This window comes from Anolis sagrei, chromosome 1 (assembly GCF_037176765.1).
Source record: "Anolis sagrei isolate rAnoSag1 chromosome 1, rAnoSag1.mat, whole genome shotgun sequence".
NCBI classification, from domain to species: Eukaryota; Metazoa; Chordata; class Lepidosauria; order Squamata; family Dactyloidae; genus Anolis; species Anolis sagrei.
Genome location: NC_090021.1, coordinates 148,145,094 through 148,170,901, shown reverse-complemented (window position 1 = coordinate 148,170,901; position 25,808 = coordinate 148,145,094). Strand labels below are relative to the sequence as shown.

The 25,808-nt window shown below is 36.1% G+C and overlaps 2 protein-coding genes across 9 annotated transcripts in view; one reads left to right on the top strand and one right to left on the bottom strand.

The window, feature by feature from the left end:
* Positions 1 to 15,684, bottom strand: part of RUNX2 (RUNX family transcription factor 2) — a 231,278-nt gene extending 215,594 nt beyond the window's left edge. For 2 of the 6 annotated variants that reach the window (XM_060785384.2, XM_060785410.2), the window contains exons 1-2: positions 15,466 to 15,684; positions 15,133 to 15,255 (exon numbers count right to left, since the gene is read on the bottom strand). In XM_060785384.2, the coding sequence (XP_060641367.2) occupies positions 15,133 to 15,190 (58 nt within the window). In that variant the 5' untranslated portion in view covers positions 15,191 to 15,255; positions 15,466 to 15,684. Of the gene's footprint in view, positions 1 to 15,132; positions 15,256 to 15,465 lie in introns of those variants that run through there. The other 4 variants (XM_060785428.2, XM_060785436.2, XM_060785444.2 and 1 more) reach the window with 3 other exon arrangements.
* SUPT3H (SPT3 homolog, SAGA and STAGA complex component) overlaps positions 1 to 25,808 on the top strand; it is a 224,290-nt gene that overhangs the window by 28,850 nt on the left and 169,632 nt on the right. The window contains exon 1 of one of the 3 annotated variants that reach the window (XM_060785491.2): positions 13,704 to 13,760. The exons of 1 other annotated variant lie outside the window; for it this stretch is intronic. Coding sequence is in view for 1 of the 2 variants with exons in the window: in XM_060785484.2 (XP_060641467.1) it covers positions 13,879 to 13,901 (23 nt within the window). In the remaining variant the exon portion in view is untranslated. Of the gene's footprint in view, positions 1 to 13,703; positions 13,761 to 13,838; positions 13,902 to 25,808 lie in introns of those variants that run through there. One more of the 3 variants, XM_060785484.2, reaches the window with a different exon arrangement.

The window sequence follows — 25,808 nt, the reverse complement described above, 5'->3', positions numbered from 1 at the left end:
ATCCCACCTGTTATATTTAGGGCAGCAAAACGTATGCTTAAGATGATTTGAAACTTTAAAATACAAAAGAATTCCAATGGGAGTAAAATCATGTATTTGAAGATAAGCAATAAATTATCTTGGATCCATTTTAAAATGACAGATACTTTTTTCCCCCAAGTGTTGAATCGTTTGGCAATCCTTTTCCATTGCTGGCGGGCATTTCATTTGATTTTCAAGCCTTAAATATCAGAGGATAGGTTTTGTATTTTATACTATTAACTGCTATATGATTTTAGTGACAATTATATCTAGGATTGGAGAGTCACAAAGTACATGCCAGGCATTCTTTTGAAAGCATAACTGGAACCTATTCTTGCACTATATGGGTTCAGATTAGTGGAGCATTAAAGTGAATGATTGATCTCTTACGCAAAACTCCTGCCCATGTTGTAAAGCTGGTGTATTGGAGAGAAAGCTTTTTTGGGATCATTTCCCTGGCATGCTGTGCGCTCGGAGGTATGTTTTCACATAGGGAAACACTCAAAGCATTTTTCCCGAACCCTCCCAGTGTTCTGGACTGTTTCTTCTGAATGAGCACCTGAAGTGATTTAAACACATTTGGGTTGTTCTTTCGAATGTTTGAAGCTGCTGAGCATGCCTTTAACCACCCGGGTTTATAGTAGCTTCACTCTACCTTAGTTCTCACAATACTTGTGAGTACATAAACATAGACATACTTAGATAGTGATTGCCTAACAACAAGAAATCTCTATTCTACCTAAAGCAACCAACATTAATTAGTATTTAAGTGGATTTCTAGCTTCTCTTTCATCAGTTTCTCTATAAATGTAACATTTTTTATTCCGTTTGATATCCAACAAATTATTTACTTCTGTTTGTTTAACACTTACGAGTGAATATTCCAACTTTTTATGTCTCCAAACCCAAAGGAAAACGGTTTTCCTTTTTCCTCAGATATATATTGATAAAATGTATTGTCGAAGGCTTTCATGGCTGGAATCACTAGGTTCTTGTGGGTTTTTTCGGGCTATAGGGCCATGTTCTAGAGGCATTCTCTCCTGAGATTTTGCCTGCATCTATGGCAAGCATCCTCTCTACCTCTGAGGATGCTTGCCATAGATGCAGGCGAAACGTCAGGAGAAATGCCTCTAGAACATGGCCATACAGCCCGAAAAAACCCACAAGAACCTATTGATAAAATGTTTTTTTTCCAAAATTATAGGCTGATGAACTTTCCTTTGCTATCTTCTTATTCTTATCCTCATCTTATTTGGGCAGACTTTCAGTCATAAAATGTCGATAGCTCAGAATTCATTCCATTTTATTCTCAGTGGTTTGGGCCAATTTTTCCATAGCTATCAGCATTGAATTGTGATATGCAGCTTTTGAGAAAAGCTAAAAAGACGTTTTATTGTATGGCAAAACCAGTTACAGTATGTATTTTAATGATGTCCGTGCAGGGAATCAAAGTGCTTGAAGTATTCTGGGAAGAACTGCAACTTTCTGGTTATGAAATGGCAATGGGTTTTATTCTCTCTCTCCCCTCACCCCCCTTAATAACTTATAATAGTAACTTTATTCTTATACCCCGCTATCATCTCCCCGAAGGGACTCGGGGCATCTTACATATGGGACAAAATGCCCACAAGAGATAAAAGCAAAGCAATCAATTAAAGCAAAAAACACAATTAAAATAAGAGCATAGTAAAATATAACAATCCAGATAAAAACACAATTAAGAATATAAAACAGCAGCATAAAAACTCAATCAAAACAATGCTCAACAAAACCAATAACCAGTAACACAATGGGCGTGATCAGCTATAAAAAGGGCCAGGCATGGGATAGTGCAAAGAAGCGAAACAACCTTTCCCTCTTCCTCTGGAAGTTTGAACCCAAGTGTACAGGTATCACAACTGGTTTATAACTGTTGAAATATGCATTTAGACATCCCTTAAATTAAATTCCATAATTTGCCATATGTGACATGCACAGTCAACGTTAAGAACCTGTCATAGACTTACAGAAGTTGTAACCTACCATTCAGCCATATACGGCCATGTATGACAGCTCTTTAGGAAGTTCTTGTTTGTTTTTGCTTGCTTGATAGGGTAGGCAAAAAAAAAAAAAAAAAAAAAAAAGGGGAGGGGAGGTCTGAAGCACAAGGTTAAACTGTTAAATAATTTGTGGGATATATTTGGGATTGTTGTAACTTGTACCTGTGTTTTAATCTATGACTAGACATATAATCTTGTCAGTCCCTTCTCCTTCTCTCCTATTTATTTCAGTGAGTGAGTGTAGAAACAACATTTGGTAAATTGCTTTCCTCTGTCCCTCCAGTGCAATTAAACGGAGGCTTAAAAATAATGAAAGCTTGTTAGTCAAAATACCAGAAAAATGAATATAATCATGAAGGCTGCATGGGAATGGCTCACATCTATATCCATATCTTAAATACAGACTTGTATCATATTATAAATGCATTAGAATGTTTTGCTCTGAGGATATGTAGCATTCCTTCAAAGGTTAAATCAATAAAAATGATTTGGCCACATTCCTAAGCATGGCTGGAACAGGTAGCCTGTTGTTTAAGGTACTCTTGAGTTTTGGATCAGATCATTTTGGGATAGCAGAAGGGGTTTGCTTAAGGCGTGTTACTCTATGCAGATATTCTGTATTTCTTCTACGAGATACCATCGGTCTGGAAATGTCAGATCATGCATTCAACTGAAACATACTAACTTTTGACCTTGCATAGACATGTGAAAAATTTAATTGCCTTCAGTAATTTGTGTAGAAATTTTAAAAATTAAAGACAAAGAAGATGCTTCAGTAATTGATAAAACCCAGGTATGTGAAGAACTACATTTAGCAGCGACAAGATTGGGAGGGAGAGAGAAAAACTAAAATTGGTTCTTATAAAATGTTGCAGAGATGGAGATTTTTTGAAAGCAAGAATGTTTTCTTTCATTTTATCAGAACCAAAAATTATTCATTTGGTTGAATTATTTTATATTCTGCCATCTATGATGAAATATAAACTACCAGTCAGCTATGTTTGTCTTGGGAACCCTTTAAATGGTATTTTCATTTTGACAGAGTATTCTTTAGTAATATGGTTATACATTTGTTATCTCATGAGTGTCTTTGTTGTGTGTTTGACCATTCTCATGACTGTATATTTATGGTACAATCTTATACAACTCTACTCAGAAGTAGTTCAGTGAGACTTACTCAGGTAGGTATTATGGTTTTGACACTTCTTCTCTTTTATCCACTTTCTCCTGTTCAGTGTTCAGATCATAAATGACTTTTAATTGCCCAGATATTACTGATATTTTAATACTCTTTTCTTCCTTTTACCTTCCATTTATTTAAATTATTCTATATCTTAGGCTCATATATTTTAAAATTAGTATGTTAAAGTAGAATGAGATTGGGAATCAGAGTTGCTTTTTAGGTGCATTTGTAAAAATGTGTTAGACAAGAAGAAGGCTGTAAGTTCTCTCTCTTACACATACATGCCCCATATTGTAGTTGGGGAGAACGTTTTTGTTCAGAAGTGGAATATTCCATCTCCTGTTTAAATATTGAGAAGTGACATTGTATTTTGAGCCTTAAAATAACTAATAAATTAATTGTGTTGCAGAGAAGTCTTTACTTCTGAATGAGCAGACATAGGATTGCAATACAATTAATTACAGAAGTTCTTTGATTCTTAGACACACTCCCCCCACATAAAAACAAACATCTCTAAAAATGGGGTGTGTCTTAGAATTACGGGTGGATGTATGTGTGTGTGTGTGTGTGTGTGTGTGTGTGTGTGTGTATGGAGCTTTATTTATGTTGGTGGCACTGAAATTCGTGTGCATCTTACAGTCAGTCAATGGAATCTTAGACTCAAAGGAGTACAATAATTGAAACGAACTGCTCATTAACAATTCATAGGATGGCAATTTCATACCACTTATTGAAAATTGTTAATATTTTTACATATGGAAATACATTATGTAAAAATGAAGTGTTTCTCATATATATACACACACATACAAACTGAAGACATACTTCCCATTATGTAGAATATACTCATGTATTTTTATTTATAACAGTTAGGCTGGCAATTTGTTGTAATGATTCATACTTTGCTTTAGCTGAATCAATTTATTTATTTTTGGTTTCTCTGTGGATTCTTAGGATCTAAAATTAAGCCATGTCCTTTGCCTAATCTTCCGTTGTTTCCTCAGAAAAGCTATATTAAATATTTTATCACTTCCTCATTTTTATAATAAAATAACAGCAAGCATAAGAACTTGTCTTGAGTCTTTATTGTTTCTGTTTCTCGGTTTCTAGTTGGATAGTAAAGGTAGAGTCATATAATCTCCAAATAGGATACTAAATAACACAGACAAGAACAAAAAACAAACACAGAAACTTTATGGGAGTGGTTTGGAAAGAAGTGAAAATATAGTGAATATCCTTCATACTGAAAATTCTTTGGGGAGAAAGATAAAAGCTCTGTTAATAAACACTAGGTTTTTTTACACTGTTTGAATAAAAAGCACTGTGTGGAGGCTTTTCTATTCTAACTAAGTAATTCATTTTTGTAATTACTCCGCTACTTTATGCAAAAGCACATTGGATTACTTGCTCTGAATCACTGTTGTGAACTGGGGAAATGTCCTTTTGTAAATATAATGTAATTGAAATTTATTTTAGCAGAATTTATATACCAAGACAAAGTATATTTCAAGACTGCACCTATACTGTGGATCATGTATTACTAAAACTATACTACCACTTAATTCTTGATGGGTTCCTAGCACTATAGTATGGAAATCAGATCTCAAGAGAAGCATATGTTATTTGGTTTTCAGCTTTTAAAAAATCTGGAAAATTAGCCCAAGTTTGAGATTTTTTTTGTTGGAAAAACAGTATATTGATATTTATAAAAATAAGTTTAGAATTTGTATAGCATCTTTTTTGGCAAGAGCTTTTCCGAGCAACATCCCTCTTAGATGCTAAAGCTTTTGCAACCTTTGACATGACTTCTTCTAAATACCAGACCAATTACAAATATTTAATTTTTCTAGTTTGACTAAGATTACCCTAAGATTGTTTTTCAATATATTTTTATCATAAGGACAAACATTTTAGGCAAAGAAAAACTCTGTCATAGTTCACCCTATTTTATATAAAAGCTAATGTATCATTTTATTTAAAACTTCTAGCTCTTAGTAAGCTGTGTGAGCACCCATCTGTCATCCCCAGCTTTCCATGCGGGGACATGAGAGAAGTCTCCCACAGGACGATAACACATCTGGGCAATGTCCTTGCAGTCAGCTGATTCTTTTACACCAGAAACGACTTGCAGTATATACTCAATTTGCTTCTGACACAATAATAAATTATTAAGTATAATAAAACACTACTTCAAAAGATTAAATACACAACGCATTCAAAACAAAAGACAATTTTGCAAGTTACCACCACTGGTCTGATTGACAACCAAAATAAAATAAAAACAAAAACCTCAAACAAAACTAAACCAAAATAATTTCCTACACAATCCTCAGAAGTAAATTGCACACTGTTCTATGGAGTTTAATCCTCTGTAAATATGTGCACACTGCTCTGTTCAGGTTTGCTGTTTATGGAGTTTTGTCTTTGGAAGCAGTAGCGCTGTCTCCCAGCCCACTTTAAGTCATAGTCCATATAGACTTTTGAGATGTGAGTAAAGAACCCCTTTTAGGAGCATTTATTTGGTCTCTTGTTTGCGCTGAAAATATGGTATAACTGTGGGGAATATTAGAGCAGATTTTACGCTGCAGGCATTTCAGTCTGAAGGTATACAAAGCTGAAGCTAAAGAATATACCACCCTCTCCCTGGAAGGTGAGCAAGATCAAACCATAGAAGAAATCACTATATTTAACTGCCTTACTCTATTAGAAAAATAGTTACAGTATATTAGCTAGATAGATAAAGGTTCTAGTTACAGTGAATATTATATGAAAATGTTATTTTAATATTCTATTTTATTTCTGATATGGTTTCATAGGGCTCAGATAGATCAAAGAAGGGTTGTTTGTAAATCCTTATATGTGCATACATATGTATATTCCACAGAAATAGTCTGCCTGCCTATGTGCACAACACATTTTATACATGTATTATAAAATATACTCACAAAACTTCATAATATTGAATGTTCATATTTTTGGAAATCTAAGCTATGTGTTATTTACTACACTCAGTAGTAGAATTTCTTGTTGTCGCTGCATTGAACTACATTCATGTGGCATTGCAGACACATACACTCCAGTTCAATGCATTCTGAAACTATATTATATGGCAGTATAGACGAGGCCTTAGTGCTTTCCCTTAGTCACTTTTCTTTCTTTTGTTCTCCCAAAGTACCTGTTGTTCCTAAACTAATGCCTCCAAGGAATGCATTTCAGGTTGTGTTGTCAGAAGGCAAATCCCCGTGATTTCAGCAGAAATTGTGAGAAATGCGCATGTATATTGCAGCACATGTCTATCAAAATGTACCACGATGGATTCTGTTTGCTTGGATTTCTGCCAAAACATCTAAGCCGCAGGGATCATAATTATGACATTTTATAGGTTGAAAGTGATTGTTAGTTCTAAAAGTGCCAGACTTTAATGAATGTGTCATTTCTTAAAACCAGACAGTTAGGAAATCTTCACTTTAAGAATATGGATTATTTTCATAAGAATTACAGAAAATATTTTGGATGTAAACTGCTGAAAATGCAGGAGAAGTGTTATGAAGATACTAGTTACTATTTCAAAACAAAACTGAAAAAAGCATTGTTTTTTTCAGTCTAGACAGATAGTGTTATGTTGCTGTCGGAGCTTAAGGAAGCTCCTTTCTGACTGTAGTTCCCAGTGGTCTGTTGACTGGGAGATGCTGGGAGTTTTAATCCCCTAAAGTAAGTTTGCGATGGCCTCATTGGGTCAATTTCTCTTGGAAAAGGGTGTACTTATGTTTGAGTCACACAGAACTCCTCACCTGGCACAGTGAAAGCTTTGTCAGTGTTGAAAAGAGGAAGCTTAGATACAAAACAAGTTCTGAAAATATTTCCCAAATGCAGAGGTTAGATTGGAAAATTAAATATTGTTACATAACTGTTAAATTAAAGGTTATCCCTGCTACCACAAAAACAACGTGATTTTTTCCCCCTTCAAATTACTGCCTCTCGGTAGGCTTATATTCAGAAGCCAGTACACAATTCCCATTTCCTCTCTCCCATCCCCCCTTCTAATCTCCAGGGCAAATTTGTAATGAAATAGGAAACTAGTTAGCTTTATGTACAAGCCTCAAGCAATGAGCTGAATGCTGAAAAGTAAAATGTTACAGAGTGAGTGAGGGGAGATGGAGACATAAACACACATTTATGTGTTAGTGGTGTGTGCTTGCGCGAAAGAAATGCATGAATAATGAGTATTTTTTAGTGGAAGCCTTAAACAGGTTTATGACACATTAGCTGAAATGTACATTTTGTCTAATGCTTATCTTGAAAAACTTTATACCATGGATGTGGGTGGGTGTTGTCTATGTGTGAGGTATAGCTTCACTGCACTGAACTCTCGCTACTAATTTTGCTTTTCTGATCAGGACAGCAATTTTGTTCTAGTGTGTATCTACTGTCTTCATATTTTTATTCTTTTTTTTAACAACTTTTTGGCCTTTTAAAATTCATTTTTGAGTAATATCTTTATTAAATCACAGTTTTCTATACAGTGTAAAACCATGTTTTTATCCAATAAGCCTTTATTGGTATACACATAGCAAAGAGGTATAAAATACAGTATAAATCATGGAAAAAGGAACTTCACATTTGCTACACATTCAGTTTACAGACTTCATTCAGAAATCTTGCCACTGAAAGGCAGCAGTTAAAATCTTGACAATTTAAAAGCATAATTACTTTGTCAGAGTCACTATAGTTTTTCAAGGAATCTATAACGTGTGGTAGTAAGCTAGATCTTAGATCCTAGTAAAGTGGGCAGTGCAGAAGAATATGCAGGATGGAATCCAGCTGTCCTGTGCTACAGGGACAAAGCCTCTTATTGCTTGGTAGACCGTTGAGTCTTCCTCTATGGAGCGGAGATGGCATAATATTAAATCTAGCCAGCATGTAGGCTCTCCTGTAAGAGGGGTTAGTGCACACTGCAATATAAAAGGCTGGGTTTCCCCTGTATGAATGGAATTGCCATGTTTATAGGTGAACAGGATTTCTTGGCCAAGCTCAACAATTGGTTATAGTACCTTTCTAGCAGCCTCTTTTTATAGAAAGACAAAGTACAAAAATAATTAAAATGATACCAGAACGACAATGAAGAAAACTACACAACACTACAAAACCAAATGAACAATATACATAATACAAAAAGGAACAAAAAGGGGGGAAAGACAATGATTCCCATCACTCCACTCCAGTCTCATTATCCAATTATTGTACTATTTCTAATTCTAAACTTTAAATAAACTTCTACATAAGATTTCATCATTCTTCAAAGTCTAATCTGATCTCTCTGCCACCGCATGTTCCTTCACAAAACAATTAGAGGGAGTCCACGAATTACAAACATCCAACTTACAAACGACTCATAGTTAAGTACAGAGGCAACAGGAAGTGAGAGAAATCTGCCCCTCGGAAGGGGAATTCACTCCTGGAAGAGTTATTATCATGGCGAAATGGTGTCTCCACTGTAGCTTTCTCACCAATCCTTGTTTCCACAACAAGCCAATTTTTTCATAATCCAATGATCACAGGGACTAAAAGTGAGGCGAAATCCTCTGAACAGGGGCATAGACAGCAAAAGAAGCACCTTCCCTCTGCTATCTGCTTGTACTGGTTTCCAATCTGTATTAAAATTCTTTAAACTTTGAGTTTAAAATGTTTTAAGCCATCTTGAGTGTTTGTTATGGTATAGGACGGTGGGATCAAAATCTAATTGATAGTTAATTTTAACAATGAAGTGGCAACTCTTCCGTAACTTTCTTGGAATGAAAGAAAGTGCAAGTAGCCTGGAAGAGTGTAAAGAACAAGCTTCCAGGCAGAGGAAAACCACAGAATTTGACTCTTTGGATTGCTGTCCTGTGGAAAGTTGGTCTGTTAGAGACCTGCCATAGTCATTGGGCATTAGGTGACCTAATGTGTAGCGTTGCTTGCCTTCACTAGTATACAGGTAGTCCTCGAGTTGCAGACATTGACTTACAAATTATTCATAGTTAAGAACGGGGCTTAGACAACAGTAAATGAGAGAAATCTACCACTAGAAGGGAAATTCATTCCTGGAAGGGTTATCATGGGGAAAAGGTGTCTCCACTGAAGCTTTATCACCAGTCTTTGTTTCTACAACAAGCTAAATCGTTCGAAATCCAATCATCACAGGAACAGAAAAGTGAGGTGAAATCTGAAGAGAGGTACAAACAGCAAAACAAACGCCATAGAAGGGATAACCCTTCCCTGTGTTATCAAAATCTTATATATGTATGGATGGAGCTACACTTAAAAAATGTACCTGTTCCAATTTACAAACAAATACACCATAAGAACAAACCTACAGAATTTATCTTGTTCGTAATTTGGGGACTGCCTCTAATTAAAATATCTCTGGCCCATACATAGTCAATTTGTTTGCTTAGAATTAATCTCAGAAACAATGGAGCTGTCTGCTGTCTATGCCTATAGTTATGGTGTTTAACCGCATAGGATTTGAAGAAAGATCCTTTTGAAGTAAATGCCTTTCCTATTTTGCCTTTATAACCAAACCCCCAAATACTGAATATAAGCTCTAGTCAGAAAGGAAATCTCCAAATAAGTTTGTTTTTAATTCTATATTGAATCCTTTTTTGAATCCATTTGTCTTGAAAAATGCATGCTTAAGATATGAGCAGAGTATTTGGAAGTTGTAAAGAATTATCCTATGTTGAGCAATACATTTAATATATAACAGGATTTACCATTGTAATTTTGCTGTATTTTGAACCTCCTCACTCCTGTGTTGTTATAATATACTCTAGGGAATATTTAATGTGTAGGCAAGCAATTTTAATGCTTTATTAATAGTGTATACTTAATGAGGTTTGTGAACCCATTTTATCACCTGCAATGCCCAAATAAGAATTTTCTGGATGGCTCTCGGAAGGCTGTATCCCCACGTTTCTGTATTCTGTTCTTTAACAGAAAAGGAAAACCCTTTAAGGGCCCTTCCACACAGCCATATAACCCAGAATATCAAGGCAGAAAATCCCACAATATCTGCTTGAACTGGGATATCTGAGTCCACACTGCCATATATTCCAATCCAAGGTAAAAACTGTGGGTTTTTATTCAGCTGTGTGGAAGTATCCTAAGATGCTTAGAACCTGCAAGAACTGGATTTGAAAAGTTTCTGTTCTCCTTTTTTATTATCCGAACAGATTGCTTTTCCCCACTTTTGCCATCTATTAAGGAAAAATGCCAGATATAGATGCTTTAGATTGTGGGTGGTGAACTTAAAATTATAGGCATCTTAGAGTTCAAAAGGAACCACAAGTCCATACCCATTCTGTCATGCAGGAATACATAATAACCAAGCATTCCTGACAGATGGCCATCCAAGCTCTGTTTTAAGACTTCCAAAAACTGACAGCCCACCAGCCTCTTAAGGCAGTTTGTTTCACTGTTGAATTGCAGTTCTGGCAAAAAATGTTCTTTCAAAAGTTTAGGTGTGCTTTCTCTTCTTAACTTTGAGTCTGCTCTGTGGGTTAAATTTTCTCTCCCTGTCATTCTTTTCAACCTGCAGAACCTAAGATAATTTTGCTTCCTTTCTGGAGCCTTTAAAGCACTAAATGTTATTTACCATGTATGCGTTTTATTATTTTTTAGATGTTGCTGACGGGGGAATTCTAAATGACATTGAGCCTTTGTATGCTGCAATTTTAAATATTGAAGAATACTGATTTAAAGTATTCTGAAGCAAATCAATTCTAAGACCACCTCTGAACAAATTATAGCACATGTGAGGGTTTTTGGTAGTGCTATTAAAATAGGGTGGCAGGGCCATTTCATATTTCTGGTAGGCTAGTTAAGGCAGCCTACCAGATTTGACATTTGCCCAGTTTATAAAAGAATTTGAGGTGTTACCCCTTCTTTGACTTCACTTTTCAAGTATGCACTGGTGCACCATTAATCATAGGAAATGCAAAAATAAATAATATAGTTCCCTTGGATTTTTGTGTGTGAATACTTAACTTTTCCTCTCATTTTTTGTATATACAGTTGAGGTATTTTGATAACCCCTAACCTTTACTTCAACAAGGAGGTACAGTATAAAAATGTTACCACAGATTTCATATGAGTAGCTTTCTCTAAGAAAACGTTTAGATGAATATTTATTGGAAAAAAAGGAAAAGTTTCTATGCGGACTGACTAAGCTCAGCTTCGCTCCTATAGTTTAGACCACCAGAGTATAAAATTAAAAGCACATGGATTTTGAATCACTAGAAAAGGGTTGTAATTGATTAGCGCTGTTTGAATGTACTGAAGTCGAGTAAGTTTTGATTTGTGAATGGTGCTATTCAATAAAGATTAATCCTGTATGCCTGATAAAATCTTAGCTTCTCCAATGAATTTGCTTTTTTCACTTACTTGTGTGTTTAACTGTCAAATATTTAGTGTTCTTGTCAACTAACTAGAAAGTGTTTTCTTTTTAGGCAAATTTTCATAAGATTGTGACATTTGAATAATAAGAGGAATATTATTACTTAAGGGATCAATATGCAGACCTGTTCATTCATTGCCTATACAGTATTTGAGATGACTGTGGATTCAGAAGATGTGAAGTAAAAACATTCTGGCAGAAAGAGACTTGGTTCTGATTGGAAGTGTTCAATATGTTCTCCCCTTATCACAATTTTAAATTGCTACAAAATATTTTACCAGGTGATTTTGCACCTGAAACTTCTGATACAAATATAGCAATGTACTTACTTAAGTGCTCTGTGACTCTTCTCAAAGGAGTAAATAACACGAGTGACTCATATAACTCACAGAACATATGTTTATATATTTGGGAAAGCATATTGAGTGCATCAATACATGACACCATCTAAAAAAACAATTGTGTGATTTATTTTGACTTGTCTAATCATGGTACCTAATCATTGTTAGGTAATGTACCATAATATTTGGATTCCCAGAAATGTGAGCTATCTTTTCAATTGGTATGTTGGACAATTTCTGTTAAAAGTAGCAAGAGATGAAGAAGATGAAACAGAGGAACGACTTGGTCATCTCACCCATGCATTTTTTTAACCTTGTGTGACATTTGGAAGATCAGGAGTAAAGTATGGGCTCTGGCCTCTTCCACACAGCTGAATAAAATCCCACAGTATCTGCTTTGAACTGGAATATATGGCAGTGTGGACACAGATATCCCAGTTCAAAGCAAATATGGTGGGATTTTTCTGCCTTGATATTCTGGGTTATATAGCTGTGTGGAAGGGCCCTCAGTCTGGCCTGATCTTCATCACTAGGTCCATTGAAAGGAATAGGGGCAGCACAAGAGCACATAGTGGGCTTCTTCATTTAAATTAACTCCTCTTCTATATTTTTGGTATGTTTAGAGTAAATGTGCTATTGCTGCTTTTACCTGCACAATAAATTAACCGGCTAAATTATAAGTAATCTAGATCAAGGCCTCAGATACTGAATTTGCATTCATTTATAATATGAGTTACAAATAAATGATATAAAATACACTTGCTGCCATAAGTACATGCGGATTTTTAAAAAAGATTACCTAAATCTCTCTTGGATATAAATGGTGGAAATTACTAGCTTATTTACTAGCCAACAATAATGGTCTTCATTCTAATGGACAGGTGATAATTTGGCCGACAAGGAAGCCATTGCTGATTAGAAGAGATTGCTGAATGGAACAGTAAAGCAACTGATGCATTCCCATTGGCATGAATCAGAACTTTTCATGGACATATACTAGCTGTAAATGACTTAAGATATTTATATTACTCTTTTGAAACAGCTACCAAACAACAACAAACAGCTTTAACCTTTAACTAAATATTGCCACCACAAAATTGTAAAGAGCTATTAATATTTTGACCTGAAAATTTATTATTGTTTGGCCATTTCCTTGGCCAGTCTTATTTCAACGTGGTAGATTTGGAAGGATGATTTTTTCCGTGGCCTAGACATTTTCTGGTGATTTAAAGAATGACCCAAAGGAGAAAAATTAAACAGTTAACCCAAGATATAATTTTGTCAGCTAAACTTCTTGTTATTTCTTTTTGGATGTTAAAGAAAGTCCCTGTACGTGTAAACTGTTCTTCCTGTTATAAACGCTGGAATAATGTGGTCTGGCTACCTTTATGCTGTGCTTCATTAAAGTAGATGTTTGGGTTGAAAAAAATGCTTGCTATTCTAAAAAGCCTTGGCCTTCTGTGCCACATTTTAGCATGCTGGTTGCCTAATTACGGTGTAGCTCAGTGTGACAAACTTTCAGAAAGTCAGCTTTGAGGCAGAGGTCTATATAATGCATTCAAATGTCTTTGGATATCAGAAATTACACAGGCCCCTCTGTTCCCTGAGTACAAGCCTTGCTTCATATCTAATTGTGCTCGCAGATTGCACTAGATTCATATGTTTCGACAAGAGCCAGTTGAAACGTGTGAAGTAGGAGGGGTAAAAGGAACTCCGGCCATCAGCTAAAGAGAGAAGACAAGGTGGGTGCCTGCACTGAAAGCATTTCAAGCATCAATCAGGTCCCCGTTGCCCCCCCCCCCCCCTTAAAAGAAAAAGGGAAATTTATTAGCTTACAGCCTCGGTATAATTTTGAACCAGATGGACAACGTTAAAGGAATATTGTAAGTGTTTTGATTTTTTCCCCTCTGTCTCTGTGTTGATCTTGTTTAGACATTTTTGAAAATATGTTTGTAGTATTTCCAAGGAAGGAAAAACACCTCTCTGGCTGCTGGGCAAAAATCCTTTGGGGTTTAGACAACTGTATCTTTAGAAGCTAAAGATCTCAGCACTGCTGCCTGCTGTATAAAACTCCTAGTCGTATTATGTATTCTTAAACAAAATTTGGCAGTCTTTTATTTCATGTGGTATTAATATATGTTACTGACATAATTTCAAAAACAGATCCTAGATGGCCAAGATCAAAGGGTTGTTAGAGGTGCTGCTTTACAGCTTGGGAACTTTCCTCGTGGACTGCATTCATTCAGTGCCTTTGCTGAGTTTACGTCTTATCCTAGGATGATATTATAAGCCGTCTGTTTTAAAAGAGGCATTGGCAAAGGTTTCAAAAACATTTGCAACATTGGAGGTATCACATCCATCTGCATCATTCTGTTTTGCAAAAAAGATCTCCGTATGTATGTTAATCTTTTCAGAAGAGCATAATGTGTTTCCTTTAACTTTTAGTATATTTGTAAATACATTTATAACATTGAGAATATGAATTGATACATTATAAGTCAGGTTAGGTACACAAATTTGCCAACAACTGTGATCCTTAACATAAATTATTCTGAAATTTGTCACATCTATTTACATGGAAAGAAGGATAGTTTCTCTGTGCTAATGCATTGTTCGCAGTGGAGTATGGGGCCTTCTTATTATAACAAAATATCGGGATCTACGTTGATCCGTCTATTTTGTCTTCTATATGACTTGATTGCAATGTGATGATACAAATTTGAAGAATTCTGTCGCTCTGAAGTTTGTTAATATATCGTGGGATATACCTATTTTAATAAATTTAATAAATGAAAAAGCTGATGGGCCTTCATTCAGTTGGTTTAATATTGATGGCCCACATTGTAACTCTATATTTGTAAAGCTGACTTCAGCAGTCGTAAGTTTTCCATATAGGTGCCTGATTATTCAGAGAATTGCATAATGAAGAGCACACCTGTAGCTCAAGGAATTGTAGACATAGTAAAATAGTACTATTCTGGGTATTTAAAAACAACAACAATGTTATACACAGTTCTATTTCCACTATGTTCAACAGTATCAGTTTAAACAGAAATAGGTAATGCATAGTTCATTGGTATCAGCAATATTTCATAGCATTTGGCAGTCACTTACCCCAGAAGAAGTTTTGTTGACAAGGTGTCACTGAGCCGAAGAGACTGTTTGATGCCATCGCTCTCCCCTCTGCCACACAGTATGCGATTATCTTCTGGTGCAAAAACTGTCTGAAGCCTTAAACTGAAATCACAAACCATAGCCAAGCTTGATTTTAGTTTTTACAGCATACCCAGGGTGCATATATTTCTCTTCTGTGTCAAAAAATTCTGCAGGATGGGTAACATGCTACAGAAAGCAAAGAAACAAAACAATTCCAAAAAAGGAGGGGGGATAAGCAAATATTAGACAGATCTACTATTACTGAATAGACTGTGGTTTGAGAGTACTTACTGACTCTGTTGGTCTCAGTGGCTGCTGGTGACCTGTTGAGATTAACCATTTAAAAACCAAAGGCTTCTCGCTGTGTCCTTTTGGAGAAAGTTTGCACCGCACTTGTGGTTCTGTGGTTGTTTGTGAGGCAAATGAAGCATTCACACAATCCAAAAAAGCAAAAGCTTTAAAAATCCCTTTTTTTGCAAGCACTGTTACTGGAGAGACAGAATCATGTGGTTGGTGACATCATAGTAGTCAAGTAAAGTGGGACTGCCCAGCACTGTGGCTTTTTCTTTCCTCCCCCTTTTGAAAGTCTGACAAAAGGCCCGTGGTAAGGTCCTTCCTGGTATCCAGAAGGATATAGCTTTTTAAATTTTATGACTCATGAGGATTTGGAGGGCATACAAAATGCTGAAACAGCCTAAACCCCTGTGCTGTTTAAGCATATGGACAGCAGAACTTCGTTTATACTCTCCCTGCCTCTTTTTCTCTTCTTTCTAGCCCCCCCCCCCCCCATCCCAATTGTGTCCGTGGAGAAGCATGCCAGAATTGGCACAAATGTCTGTGTGAAATTCTGAACAACAGTGATGATTTACAGTAATTTACATCTTTGGGCTCTATCATGATCTTGGGGTCTGCTTCAGATTTGCTGGATTCCTTCTGTTTTTCTTTTTCTTCTCTTCCTCTGCTTGTGAATCTGTAACTCATTGTAAGAAACTTTACCTTTCCTCAAGTCCTACTAGCAGACAGCTTACTGAGGCTGTGTTTTGGGTCTGTAATTGGCTGTCACCAAAGTGTTAGTCTGGGGATTCTTTTGCAAACCTTAAATCATGTCTGTCTAGGTTACGTGCTCCCAAGGCTAGATGGCAGCTTTATTAAGTGCAATTATATGTCAACCTTTTCTGTTCCGTACAAAACTTGTCATATACATATGGTAACATCTACATTTTAAAATGGAGAACGGGAGGATATAGAATAGAAAGAGTTTAATATTAAAATTAATGCCAAATAATTATATACTTAGTATATTATAGAAAAAAAAAGAAGAAAAAACAGCGCTTACTGTAAGCAGATTTTGGCAAGCAAGTATCAAGTAATTGGAATGCTCTCTTTGAAAGTGAATGCGAATCTGGTTCATTTGTCCTGCCTGGACAGATTGATGTGTATGTTTATATGGCCTCTTAAAATGGGCTAGAATGCAATTATCTACCAAAGGCTACTTAATTATATTCACGCCCATCATTAAAAAGTGAATCTGCCTAGGATTTAAGCCTCAAGTTGAATTAAATTATATTGTGTAGGTTTTTTTTAAAAATGTCAGGAGCGATTTGAGAAACTTCAAGCCGCTTCTGGTGTGAGAGAATTGGCTGTCTGCAAGGATGTTGCCCAGGGGACACCCGGATGTTTGATGTTTCACCATCCTGTGGGACGCTTCTCTCATGTTCCGCATGGGAAGCTAGAACTGAGACAGGAGCTCACCCCTGCTCCCCGGATTCGAACCGCCAACCTGTCGGTCAGCAGTTCTGCCGGCACAAGGGTTGAACCCATTGTGCCACTGGGTATGTTGGTGAAAGAATAGAAATACTTTACTGTGGTATTTTTTATTTGCCCATTTGTGTTTAGAACGAACTTAGAAACATCTTTGACAAATTATCTAATCTTTGTCCCTATTACTCCTGGTGCAGTAGAGTCTCGCTTATCCAACAGAAACAGGCTGGCAGAACGTTGGATAAGCGAAAATGTTGGATAAAAAGGAGGGATTAAAGAAAAGCCTATTAAACGTCAAATTATGTTATGATTTCACAAATTAATCACCAAAACATCATGTTTTCCAACAAATCGACAGAAAAAACAGTTTTCAATACATGGTAACATTCTGTAGTAATTACTGCATTTATGAATTTAGCACCAAAACATCGCAATGTATTGAAACAGCTGTGGATCTGGGCGGAAGACAGACTGTGTTGGATAATACAAAATTGTTTGATGAGCGAAGATTGGATAAGCGAAACTCTACTGTACTTCATAGTTTTAATGGCAGGTTTGGATGAACTAGTTTTCACAAACTGAACCATTAGTTACCAGCTTTTTAACACTGCTTCCTAAAATGTGGGTCCGGGTGCCAAATGGGACCCCATTAGCTCGATGTTGGTATCACAAAAACAGTAAAAGGTTTCTGAATGCCACCCACTGATTTACTCAAATCTGTTAGGAACAACATGCAGTTTTTACAGTGGACTCTGCAGAAAATGCTTCAGCTGTACACAAAAAGGAAAGTCAGCCTGTTTAGCAAGCCTTGTAAATGCTGATTTATTATTAGTAAATATTTGATTTATATACCTGTTTTATATACCTATATACCCAAAAAGGGGTCACGAGTGGAAAAAAGTTTATGAAGCCCTGTTCTAGATTACATAACAGTTGCCTCCCTTGCACTTAACAATCATCAGGCATTTCAAGAGGGCCACAGTAAGGATCTTTTTATAAATTCACATAATTAAATTTAACTAATTTAAATGATGGCTCAGATGTGAATGATACAATCAAAAACTGGATATTATACATATGTATGTACAGTATATTATCAAATATGCATGACATTTGGACTGGATGCTTTTAAAAAATTTGTTCAGCAATTTTGGGTTTTTACTTGTTATAGTTTGATACTAGGAATGATACTTGGAAATAAACCCATCCTCATGGATGGCCATCTATTGAGAGTGCTTTGAATGCAATTTTCCTGCTTTTTGGCAGAACGTTGGACTAGATGGCCCACAAAGTCTCTTCCTGTTCTATGGTTCTATGTAGATGGATTTTGAGACTTACAGTGAAATTCTTTATGGTTCTACTCTAAAATAAAGCCAATGCACTGCTCACATGACTATATCAGGCTGGCTCTCAGTGTAACTTACTGCTAGGTAAATGAATATGTAAATGTATATAAGATGGAATAAATTTATTTAGGGAGCATCAGCGTATTTCCGAGCGTGTTTTTTCTTGCTTGGAAATATTGGTAAGGAAACCACGGTTGGAAGGTACTTTGAAGCTTGGAATAGAAGATACATTTTTTCTTAAACAAAGCTGTAAGCTATATATTGACATATTTTTGAAATCTGCAGTTCTTCCAGCAACCTAAATCTTGAATGTTTAAATAATTTAAATAATTTCCCTAATATGAGTGAACATTACATTCGTTAAGGCCAATAAACACTAATCTTTGTGCTTCTGTATAGCTTGTGTGTTTGTGTGTTAGACCTATTTGCAGTTTTATTTGGGATTATTTCTTTGTTTTTGTTTTTTGAGATATGGTGTGACAAGTTCTGTAATGCAGATTTAAAAATAAACATGCTTTGTGGTTTGTCTTCTTTGAAATGGCTTATACATATTTTAAAGATAAAAATAGAGTAATAATATGTCCTTTTTGTTTTAAAAAGATATGTGTGAAGGTAAAGATAATTCTATTTATGTTATCAACCATGTACTTATTTATTTACAGTATTTATACCCCACCCTTCTCAACCCTGAAGGGGACTCAGAGCGGCCTTACAAAGACAACAATTTGATGTCATATACACAACAGACATAAAATAAATATATACATTAAAACATGAATTTAAAAATCATATAAAATTAAAACACATTATTAAAAAACACAATCCAAAATCATAGTCAAAAAGCCGTTCCAATTGTCATTGCACATTTTCCCATCATCACTTATTGCACTGCACTACCATCAGCAGCAACAACTTTAGAACAAAAAAAACTGAAGCAAACTTTGAAAGTTACTTTTTTTTACCATGTGACAACAGTATTGTCCAGAAATCTCTATTGTGGTTTGGTAGCAGCAACATATTTGTATTATTTTTAACTTGTATTATTTTGATAAGTAGTTAACCTTGGGTCCCATTATTTGGAGAAAGTGGGATATAAATAAGTAATAATAATAATAATAATAATAATATGCACTCATCATTCGAAAATACATCACAAAGTCCTAGACATTTGGGAATTGTTTGACTTGTGATTTTTTGATACAAAATCCAGCATATAGATCTCATTTGCTGTGACATACTGTGCTTTTGTGTCAGTAAAATAATATGCTTTTTAATCTAAAAGTAAACATCAATTTTTCTAAGTTAGTTGATCCAAGAATGTTTTTGGACATGATTGAGGAAATAATTTAAAAAAGAATGGTCCTGCAAACCATGCACCACCTTATATTAACAGCATGATCACTGATGCATTTGGATCTATTTTACCATAAAATCATGAACAAGGTCATTTTCCCCAATCCATATAACCTCCTGAACCACAAAACGTTCAAAATCCTTTTGGCAAACCTGTAATCCTCACTTTTTGTGTGGTGTTTAAATGTTTATATTTATTTGCTTTTAAGCAGTGCGTACAATGTAAATAATACATTTCAAAAAATTATTCGTGTTGAAATAATTTGTTTTTATAACAGATCTAAACAGTCTATTTTTTCTCTGAAAAATACCTTGTATGAATAGCCTATAGAAAATATTTCTGTTTTGGTAGTTCTGTAAAACGTCTGTAGTATGCCTTTTAAAACTAACTGGTAGCCACTGCTGTCCTAGCTTGAACTCCATTGCAATATTGCAAAATAATATTGTACCATTTAAGACCAATGTGACTGTATTCTATAAATAAACTGCAGGCCACTCTCCTTTGTAGTCCTTTGTACTTTTACTAGCTTTCTATACCATTCCAAAATGCTATAATACTTAGCACAACATCGCTAAATACTATAATTACAGTATCTCACCATTTTGCATCAACATGCTTCTGCATTTGTAATGCAGTAGATATAGCAAGGTTGTTATATTATCATTAAAACTTTTCCCTCTGCCAGAATGTGAATTAATTAATTTGAACTGTTTTCTATATTCATATGGCAATAGTGATAACATATATCAACTCAAATAATGGGAACAGTGTCAGCATATATGAACTTTTTCAACTTTTCATGCTTGCAACCACTTTCTGCCTGGGAAATGTTTGTTACCTCAGGTATATAGGTTTATAAAATAGATGATGATGATGATGATAATAATAATAATAATAATAATGTAATAATAATATAATTATTAACCACTTCTTCTCACAGCTTGAGGTGGGATACAACATGATAAAACTATTAAAATACATATAACAAATATACACGGGTAAAATGCAGGTTAAAATTGACAAGTGAAAATTGATTGGATAGGCCTATCCGGAGAGATGGGTCTTCTCAAATTCCAACAGCTGATTTGCTGATGAATCAGCATTTGCAAGACTTGCTAAATAGGCTAACTTTCCTTTTTGTGGAGTACAGTTGAAGCATTTTCGGCAAAGTCCACTGTGAATGCTGCACCTTGTTGCTAACAGATTGGTGTAAATGTGTGGCGTTCAGACACTTACTGTTGAAAAAGTTTCATGACTCCAACATTGAGCTAAGGGGTCCCATTTGGGGTTGGGATACGAACGCAGTAGGTGCCCTTTTTGTTTAGTTACATTTATATCCCATCTCCTCCCCCCCCCCCCCAATTATTGTCACAGCCTTTTAGAGAAGAGACTGAAGATGAAATGTAGAGAGTGATCCAAAGTCTACCGGTGAATTTCATAGCAGAGACTTGAACCTGGATCCCTCAAGTCACAGTTCCACACTCTAACCATGTTGCTGGCTCTTTGCTGAGGAAGTATTTAATTTTTCTCACATTTATGAAGATGCAAGAGGGATCTCCAGATGCAGCAGGAAAGGGGGATCCAGTTTATCTCTTCCCAAGAGGAAATTAGGGATGGAATTGTATCTTATTTGAAGAAAGCTTGAGGCCTTCTCCATTTTGAGATCTTGCTGAATTACATTTACAGCTGCGAAGGTATTTCTGAAGGGGGGTCAGGTAGGAAGATCTTTATTAAGCGGAGTGCTTAGAATCCATCTTCTTAAGCTTTCATTCATATAGTCAAGCAACCCATGGAGGGCACTAAATATTGCCTGCTGAAGTAACTCTCAACTTTCATATATTGAGCAGAATACAAGAGCAGACTTTAAGAGAAAGGCGGAGAACTCAAGCTCCAGTCCTTTCCCAAGAAGCATTCACCCTTATCCACAACAACAACAACAACAACAACCACCACCACCACCATCATCATCATCATCATCATCATCATCATCATCATCATCATCATCATCTTTATTTGTACCCTGCCACCATCTCCCCCAACGGGGACTTGGGGCGGATCACATGAAGCCAAGCCCAAACAACAAATTACAATAAAATAAACAGCATCGCAGTAAGGTTTCTGGGTTCTGTATGGGGGTTTCCCACATTCTGGTAAGGTCTAGTTACTGGCAGTAAGGCCTTTAAAGCTTCACTCTTGGTCTTTGGCTCTTCTCACCTCTATAATGCCTCTTCTCCCAACGGTTCCTAAAAACAAATTTATCACCCTTAAATACAGTTATAGATCAGCTGACGAAGTTAAATACAGGTAAAGATCAATTAACAGAAAATAGGAAATGCCAAAGGAAAAAGAGAGAAAAGAAATGAATGATGAAAGAAAGGAAGAAAGAAAGGAAGAAAGAAAGATCAGTTCAGTATGTTTTGGCATATTTTTAAAACTAAAGTTAACAAATATGCAAATGTGAAATAAAAAAATCACATTGGTGACCCTTACATAAATAAAAAAAACATTTTGAACTTTCTAGAGAGCACTTTAAGACTTACTGTTCATATACACTTAGCAAGGAATCCTGGAAGCAGCTGCTGTTTTCCTTGTCTGTTGTAGGCAGGCACATCCTGTCGAATCTGCTGAAATAGATTCTCTTTCTTAGCTCAATCCTTCTTATTGGATTGTTTATTGCAGCTGTGGTGGTGCAACTTGATGTCTGTCTTCCTCCAGCATCCTCCCAGTCCTGATGCTGCTAAAAATCTTCCAGCTAGACATGATAAGGAGGAAAGAGAGATATCCGAGTAGGAATAATTATATTTTGTAAAAAGGAGTTTCTTTGTCATAAACTTTGTTACCAGAGATATGCCTGCATGTGCATATGCAAATGTGCAGTACACACTTAAGATATTTTCCCTGAGATGGGGAGGTCTAGGATGAGTCTCCTTGTGGAGAGAAAAATTGCAGTATAAATATAATAATAATAAACTTAATAATGATGATACACACGTGTGGAAGTTGAGTCAGTGCCTGTGAACCTCTTACGTCCCTTATGTTTGAATGGATTTTTGAATGAGAGTATGAGAAGAGTTCTAGAGCAGTGGTTCTCAACCTGTGGGTCCCCAGGTGTTCTGGCCTACAACTCCCAGAAATCCCAGCCAGTTTACCAGCTCTTAGGATTTCTGGGAGTTGAAGGCCAAAAACATCTGGGGACCCCAGGTTGAGAACCACTGTTCTAGTGGCTTCCTGCCTGCCTGTGCCCATAAGTTAGGCTGTGGTCAGATGGACCAGATACAGATACAGCCTCCTCCATCCCCAGCTTGCACTCTGTTAGGAAAATTAGTGGAAGTTTTGAGGAAACCTCCAAGTCTGTCTCTAGATCAGTGATTTTCAACCTGTGGATCATGAGGCTGGGAAGAGGTCATTGTTTTGCTGGCCTGGAGTGTACATTGAATATTTATGCCTCGTAACAAGTACAACAGGAGGTGAATCACCTGCATGGTTTTTCTGTTCCTAAAAATGTATGCAGTTTGGCTTTAGGGAATTGCATATGTAGCTGATATACACAACAATTAATCTGCAGAATACATTTCAATTATATTTCTTGCTTTAATATCAATGGCTATTGCTATGTGATAATAGGTTTGTCTGCTCATCCTTCCCTCTATGGACTGGCTTCAGCCATGTGGACAAAAATAATGTAAAGCATAGCACACATTGCAGAGTGGCCCATTAACAATGAAGTGAGCTTGTATAAAAAGAAAAGTGTGATTGGTAATGCTGCTCTAACTTCAATTTATTAAGGATGTTTGTTTATGGCATTAATGTGATTACTATGGACCAGGAACGTTGAAGCAGAGAGTTTGACTTGCCCAAGGTCACCCAGTGAGTTTCCATGGCTCAGTGAGGGTTCAGACCCTAATCCTCTGCTCAAACAACTACACACTGGCTCTTGCCGCTTCATATATAACAATGTTAATAATAAGAATAATATCAAAAACAGTGTCCAAATATGCTGAGAAAGTGATGAAACCAGTTTTTTGTGTGTTCCCTATTACAAAATACATTTTCTGTGATGTTACATTTCAGAATTCATTAAATACAAGAATGCATTTTTGTTTAAATACATAATATTCTCAAGGATTTAGTTTAAATCATTATCTTTTCTCCCTTTATCCTCTAGTCTTGTTTTCTTTACCAGGAAAAAAATAACAGGCAACTTTGCATGAAACATGGGACGCCAGTCTCATATAACAGCTGAGGATGTGGCTAGGTTAAAGCAGGAAACTGGTACCCACAATGCAATGTTACTTACACTACCACTTAATAAAATTTATTTCAAACATGCTACTGACAAAACCAAAGAAAAATAATATCCAAACTCTGCTAGTTAATACTCTAAAAATATATTGGGAAAAGTGAAAGTAATCTAGACCTTTTTTGCTCAGTAGCTAGACGACTGAACAAGTTTTAGGTAATGTCCACATTCCCAGAAAATTGTCACATCATTTTAACATCAGTTCAGCAGCTATTATTTTGTTAGTTTAAATACCTAATTACTGGGTGTGAAGCAGGAGTAGTGTGTGTTATGAATGTTCATATATATTATTTGAATTTTCTATATAAATTTAGGGTTTTATTATTTTCGCCATTGTAAACTTTTGATGTATTCTTCTTTTGCTTAATATGAGACAGTTCTCATAAACCTGATTAAATTAATGTTAAACATTTTAGCCACATTGTATTCTCAAATGGAGTGGTTTACTTTTGCAGAGAAAGGTTAAAAAAATCCCCTTTAGAAATGCATAAATAGTATTCCAACACTTTTACCATGTGTTACTGCAATCAAATGATTTTGATATGGTTGTAAGGTATAAGAAGTGTCTTAAAGTGTTGGTGATGCCTCCAAAATGTTGTTCCAATATGACATGATATGCAGATATCCAGGTAAAAGGCAGTTATAGAAATGACATAGGCTGTCTAGTTGTATGCGCATGCTAAAGATCCTGCACATTAAGTATGATTCTACTAGAGAAAAAGGGTTTTCTCTATAGTTAATGAAAGCTTATCAAGAACAGCTGCTGCAGTACGATGGATCCTATCCATGTCCTCATGGTGGTCTGCTGAACAACGTTCTTCAACTTTGACAGGTGAGACAGAGACTCTCCAGTGCCACTGCTGTTGGATGACTCTAGCTGTGGTTTAAGAAAGTGCATCTTGCCAAAATATATGGGTAAGACCACACACAGGCTTTAAAATAGTCATTGTAAGCTTATTTTTAGCAATATGGTTCTTGAGAATTCTTATGTTGCATGCCAGTTTCACTGCTGCTTATAGATTTTTCATTTATTTCCGTAATTGCAATTGCAGATTTTAATCGTATTTGTAAACCTACCTCACAGCAATTTGCCCAAGGGAAACATAGAAACTAATTCTTTTAAATCCTCGGATGAGATTCAGGATGAAATATTATAGCTGAATGTTCATGTTATCTATACAGTTTTCTCAGGCCACTTCTTTCAAAGGTATTGGTATGCAATGTACTTTTGTTGCCGGCTTCACATTTATACTTGTTCCAGATGCTTCAGTAGGAAGTGTGTAGATTTTGGACACAAATTCTTTTCAGTGGGAATAAAAGAAATTGCTTTAAAAGATTGAACTAATAGACAATAAAATATCAGAAGAAACTGCTGGAAAAGTAACTATTGGGCTCTGTTTAATATGTCTTGTAGTATGCATTGCTACTTCTTTGTCTGCTCATCCTTCCCTCCATGGAGTGGCTACAGATTGGGAAGTCCGATCTGGCAACAGTGGTCCACGCTCGTGTTACATCCCGAATAGATTACTGCAACGTACTGTACGTGGGGCTGCCTTTGAAGACTGTTTGGAAACTTCAACTAGTCCAACGAGCTGCAGCCAGATTACTAATTGGAACGACAAACAGGGAGCACACCACCCCCTTGTTGTGTCAGCTCCACTGGCTGCCGATCCACTTCCGAACTCAATTCAAATTGCTAGTTTTGACCTATAAAGCTCTATATCAGTGGCTCTCAGACTGGGGTCTCCAGATGTTTTTGGCCTACAACTCCCAGAAATCCCAGCCAGTTTACCAGCTGTTAGGATTTCTGGGAGTTGAAGGCCAAAAACATCTGGGGACCCCAGGTTGAGAACCACTGCTCTATATGGTTCTG